Source organism: Papilio polytes, unplaced genomic scaffold (genome assembly GCF_000836215.1).
Source record: "Papilio polytes unplaced genomic scaffold, Ppol_1.0 DF820622.1, whole genome shotgun sequence".
Lineage (NCBI taxonomy): Eukaryota > Metazoa > Arthropoda > Insecta > Lepidoptera > Papilionidae > Papilio > Papilio polytes.
In genome coordinates this window covers 1459667-1465772 of record NW_013528582.1, presented here as the reverse complement: position 1 = coordinate 1465772, position 6106 = coordinate 1459667, and the positions used below count along the sequence as shown (strand labels likewise).

Below are 6106 nucleotides of genomic sequence, written 5' to 3'. Positions count from 1 at the left end.
TACTCACTTTTCTTGTTCTTCCGTTTGTGGCGTAAAGATATTCATTTCCACAAACTCCATTAGTACATTTAAATTCTTTTTATTAAAAAGAAAAACGGTTACTTTGTAACAGACTGATGCTTGCGTGAAAAGCAGATATGATGCTTCGGACATCGCCTCTATGTCGCCCCAAACACGAGCTATATAGATAAATTCAAAAAGTATAAACGCATATTGAGTTAGCACTATGAATGCTGTGTAAAATGAATGTAGAAATATAGGTCTTGTAGGTGTAAGCCATATGCCTAGAGCTTTTAAAACCCTTTTTGGTCGATTGAAGAATAAGTCGATACTGTTTACCGCCATCGTTGTAAGGTATTGACGTTTGAGTTCCAATCGACTTCTTATTATATCTATGGTGTTATGTATAAAGGATGTTGAAATACACAAAGTTACGACGATTAACAATGCGTTCTGTAGAAATTAAACACAGTTTTACACGCTGTATAGTCAAACTTCTAATCGTTCGAATTACGGTTTTAATTGCTTTTGTTTATAAAGCTAAGAAAGTTTATTGAAAGGTGGGAATTAGCAAACAAAATATTTATCAAAGCTTCATTATGACAGAAATATTTTATAAGGGAATCATTCCGACTTTTACACCATCGCAAAAGTTATTAAATTGTAGTTATTTCGTATTTGTAGTTAATTAAAAAAATCTTATGTTTACATGCAGTTGGGTAAACAAACCGCGTAACTAAGACTAACGGAGGAATCATAGGTTAAAAATGTAATTAAAATAAAACATAATAATGACAAATCAATTATTTATTAAATACATAAATCGTGTATCACATTGTGTACATTCACGAAGTTTTAGGCAAAAGTGTAATTAGTCTACCAACATTATGAAAATATACACTCCCTGTGTTTCTCTCTCACGCTGCCAACTTACACAAAACAGAGATTAGAGATTATAAATTCGTGCGCTTAAACTAAAACTATATTTAGCGTATAAGCGACCGTGTAAAAATTAATTACAACCTCAATTATTTAGAATATTACTCATATGAAAGATTCAACATTGACATTTCATTGTACATTTAAAATTGGGCGCCATTTGTCATTGTAATACGCACATAACCGCCAAACTGACGTAACAATAACCATATTGTTGTCCCTATTTAATCAAAGAGATAGAGAGGGATGACTATATGTTTCAACAGTCATTGGAAAATGACTAAGTTCAAAGACTTTCTATATGAAAAAACCTCAGTAGAAGGCCACGGTTAATGTAAGTATGTGTATCTTCACTAAGTAAATTTACTTATTATATAGTTACTAAACATATAAGTAGATACAATTTATTGGTAATGTGCGTGTATTACATGACAAGGCATTTCGTTTTATATATCACAGTGCCGTATGGTTCAAACAAAGAAATCATAACTTTAGGGGCAATCTATGAATGGTCGAATATTTAATTAAGCTGACAAATTAATAAAAATAGAGAGCAAAACTCGAAATTCGTAGAAAGTCAAATTAAAAAACGAAAATCTTCTACGAAAATGAATGTTGCCACTCTAAAAATGATAATTTGGTTAGTATTCAAATATTAGAAGTGTGAAAAAGCCCGATCTTTCTAAAATAACGAAATTGTAACGTGATGTGTTGTTGGTACGCTTAAAATGTTATTTTTATATTTAAATATATATATAAAGCTCTCAATACTGCTGCTTTTAATGATCATTTCGCCCATATTATTTGTTTTATCAGTTGGTAAAATAAAAGGACAATAAGTAAATGTATATTTTCTTACAATTTGCAGCATCTCATTGAGTTTTTTTTATTTTAAAGAGTTAATTAACAGTAGAACTTAAAGCATTTCCCTGGTCGCCTTACACGAATAGATAAAAACTAACGCAAAAGCGCGATTAAATTATTGTTTTTTTTCTTAAATTGCAACATTTATATTTAAATATTCAATTCGAAAAGTTTAAATGTAAGACAGTCGAAAGTTTTGTGCAAAATATGATCACTTGTAAGAGCGGATCCAGTTTTGACCCCATTCACGTCGTGATCAAGTCAAAAACTTGACAAAATATGTAAATATATTTTGTCAAGCTCTTGACCAACCAGCACAGAGGGGGGTCATGACCCCATACCCCCCCCTCCTGGATCCGCAGTTGATTAGTTCATGTTATCAATTATAATTTAATCAAGTAATATAATTAGAAAATAGTATTCGAGAAGTAAACACACAGGAAATTAACATCGAATTAATAAAACACATGTCAGAAAAGGTCATAACAATAAGTTCATTGACAATTATTAAAATCACCAAATATAACAATTTGATTTAAAAAAAGCACAGCAAAAAATTTATAATAGAAAAGAACCACAACCAGGTGTTTCACAAATAATAACGATTCTGTAATAAAAAGTACATAATCATTAAAAATATTTTTGATCTGTGATGAAGTGATGGCGGGAAACGTATTGACTAGTTGAAAAAAAGGCGCATGATGTTAAAATGTGGCCATCAAGCAATACAAGAAGTACTTTTTTGCTTATAAATAAACGAAAACAAGACTCTCAATGAAATATACTGTATTAGTATGATTTTAAAGCGTGAAATGACGTAACTTTTTTTTCTATCTACTTTTTGACAACTATGAAAGTCTATGATTCTGCCATACGGATTCAATAAAAGCACGATCACATTTTTACACCTACTTGGAAAGACTATTTCTGTGATTCAAATATTTTTATTATAATATACTAAAATCTATTGAATAGACCTACATATATTTACGAGAAATGTATAAAAGCTATGGAGTATTCAGCTACTATTCATACTGTAATTCTATTACTACAACCTTTTATAATTATGCAAATTGATTTGTTCAGTTGTTTAAAATACTAAAATATATGGGCTAATGAGCAATATTTATTACTATTCACTAACCTAAGGCTATGCAGAAGTTATAAAACATTGGTTTCGTGTGCTATCATTAAGTTTTTTGCCGCAACCGATTTTTGGCTGAGGTAGACGATTACTTTAGCCTGCGTTTATCATCGGTATGAAATCTGGCAACACTAGCCTTATGACGTCACAATATAATGTCATTTTTGACAACTAAGAAAGACACATGATAGAAAAATAGTTGAAACATGAAAAAAATAAAAGATAATTATTTTTAATCGATTTCTTGTATAGATCGATATTTTTTTTAGTATATTGGTATAATTCACATCCTTCAATTCGATGCATAAACAGCTGTCATATTATATTGTGACGCCATATTTGCAGTATTATCAAGCGACGCTTTCTTATTAGCGCGTAAAGTAAAACCATTAAAAATAACATTCTAAAAGCTGTGCAATTGGCAGTTTTTTTACTTACTTATCTGCTGAACATTTTGTGCACGTGATTTTTATTAGTCTGTTAACAAATGTATTGCTTTTTTCGTGTAATTAAAATATACTTTTAAATGACATTCATGTATCTACTACACAACAATACAAAATACTTTTATCCAGAAAATAGAGATCGTTAATTAATTTAAAATACACACTCTACTCAACAATTGAATTTATAAAAAAACCGACAAACGTTTTCGAGCTAGTAGTCAAGGAATTAAATTTACTTCCCACTTAGGATCTAACCTAAAACTGTCACCATATGAGCTATATTATAGCACATGTATGTTCCTGTGGCAAGATTTAACATTAGTTACAAGAAAAAGTGACATTTCATCCAAATGGGTAGGGAATTTACGTCCTCGACTGCACATCAAACCCTTACAAATTTATTTCAAATTTAACGTATCTACAATTAACATCCCTTCTCGCTTTTTTTCTAAACTGTGAGTACCTGCATTTTTTAAGCTTTCCCAAGGTTATTTCCATTATAACAATGAATTACAAAAATATTTATTTTCACAAAATATACGGAATGCGGTTCGATTATGAGCAAATTGCAGCCAACGCCGCGGTTAGTCTTTGTATGGTACCCGTCCATTTAATATAAGCGTTTTTTTATAATATACAAGAAAAAAGTTGAAACATTCATATATACTTATGCTGGCAATATACAAATTAAAAACAAAATTAACGTAACTATAATAATAAAAAGGTAACAATAAAACTCATCACGATTAAACATCAAATCGAGTAAACGAAAAATCGATAAAACAATAATTGGCTAATTTTTAGATAAAAAACAAATTTTATTTACATGGACACACAAACACACAAGAAGAATCAGTTAAAATGATAGTTAATTTATAACATTATTTCATATTTATTCAATATTTAAATGCAATTTTATTAAAACAATAAAGTAATTGGAAATTGCCATAAACAAAATAGATAAAGAATAAAATTGGTTTCCGGTTTTAAATGTAAACATTTTACAATAGCAAACTGTTATAAATTCCCAACAGGATAATTATTATTTTAAATACTGGCAACATTGTAAATCTTATTGCACAGATTAATAAACAGGGCAAGATGTTTATATGTAGACATAGACTGTATAAATTGCCGTTTATTTAGGTTTTTAATACCAAAAACATTATTATAATTCTAATGGCATTTGGATTAAGATGACAATAAATGATACACATTTTAAAATGTCGAAATTATACCAACATTTTTTTTTTGTGTAAAAACTTTTTGGACCTTTTTGGTACCGGCAACATGTCATTTCTATAGATAAAGCTAGCAGATGTTTTAATTCTAATATTGCTAAATTTTCGTCACTAATTTTATTCCTCACTTTCATATGGCCGTTATAATGTAATTTTAAAAAATGCTGTCAAAACTGATCATACTGACTAGATGTAATTTTTTTCGTTAAAATGAACAAAAAATTCTTTTCCTATTAAAACTAACGCGAATGGAGTACGGTTTATAAGTTAGGGATTTCTCGTGTTTGTATTTTTCGAACTGCATGAGATATCTTCATGGTTCCTTTATTGATTAGGGTATCCCTTAGTAAAACACACACTTACTTCCTTAAACTGTAATTACCTGTAAAAGAACAGCTTACATTAATTTCTAATACAGTCAAGTTAATAATGTTTATTTGTCTTCCAGAGAAAATTTTTCAATTACTGCACACGTTAAAAAATCACAATTTTGTGAAAAAAGTAATATTTAAGGTTTCCGTGTACAGTAAAGGAATTCAATTTGTAACCCACCACGACCACACAGAATACAGGCATAAAATGGAAGCAATACTGTGTTTTGTCTGAAGAGTGTGGTGTAGGAGGCCTAATTTAAGTCCCTTTCTCTTTACCACCCTTTTCTTATAAGGAGAGGATGGGAAGAAGAAGTAGATTTGACGGTTGAGGAGATGCATAGGAAGGGGAAATGTCCTCTTTATGTGCGTCTCCTCCTCCGTCAATGAAGGGTAGGTAACGCATCTGCGATTGTGGATGTCTATGGGCAGCGGTCGCTTTCCATTTCAGTGGATTCAGGTGGCCGCTTGCTCGTTAGCCAGCTTATGTTATAAAAAAACAACCTAATAATTTAGCATCGATGTTGATACTAGTTTTTTGACTTTTATTGCAAACATATATTTACATATATTTATTTACTCAATTCTTACAGTGAAGAAAAACATCGTGATGTTTCCACATCATCATCATCATCATCATCACCAGCACACTATACGTCCCCACCGAGGGGCTCGGAGCCCATCCTAAGTAAGGGGTGACTAGACCATATTCAACTACACTGGCCTACTGCGGGTTGACTACGCACATATCTTTGAACTTCTTCGGAGATATGTGCAGGCATCACGATGTTTCCCTTTACCGTAAGAACGTCGGTTAAATTATGTACATATGAAAATTCGAAAATCACATTGGTACAGCGGGATTCGAACCCAAGACCTGAAGATTACAAGTCAAGTACTTAAACCCTTGAGCCACCGACGCTCTGTTTCCACATATCGGTGAATAAATTCAAAGATATGTGAAGTCAATCCGCAGTGTGCCAGCGTTGTATTAAGCCGAGAACTTAGTGTAAATTAAAAAAAAAATAAAATAATGTTTAATTCTTGTCAACACTACAATTATGAATCAAAAAAAGTAATTAAACACAAAAAAATGAAAAA

At 30.9% G+C, this 6106-nt stretch overlaps 1 protein-coding gene across 1 annotated transcript in view; it reads right to left on the bottom strand.

Moving 5' to 3' along the window:
• Nucleotides 1–5001: 5001 nt before the first annotated feature.
• Nucleotides 5002–6106, bottom strand: part of LOC106110420 (spastin-like) — a 22586-nt gene continuing 21481 nt past the window's right edge. Inside the window, exon 8 of the mRNA XM_013292245.1 lies at nucleotides 5002–5016. Coding sequence (XP_013147699.1) covers nucleotides 5002–5016 — 15 coding nt within the window. The remainder of the gene's footprint in view (nucleotides 5017–6106) is intronic.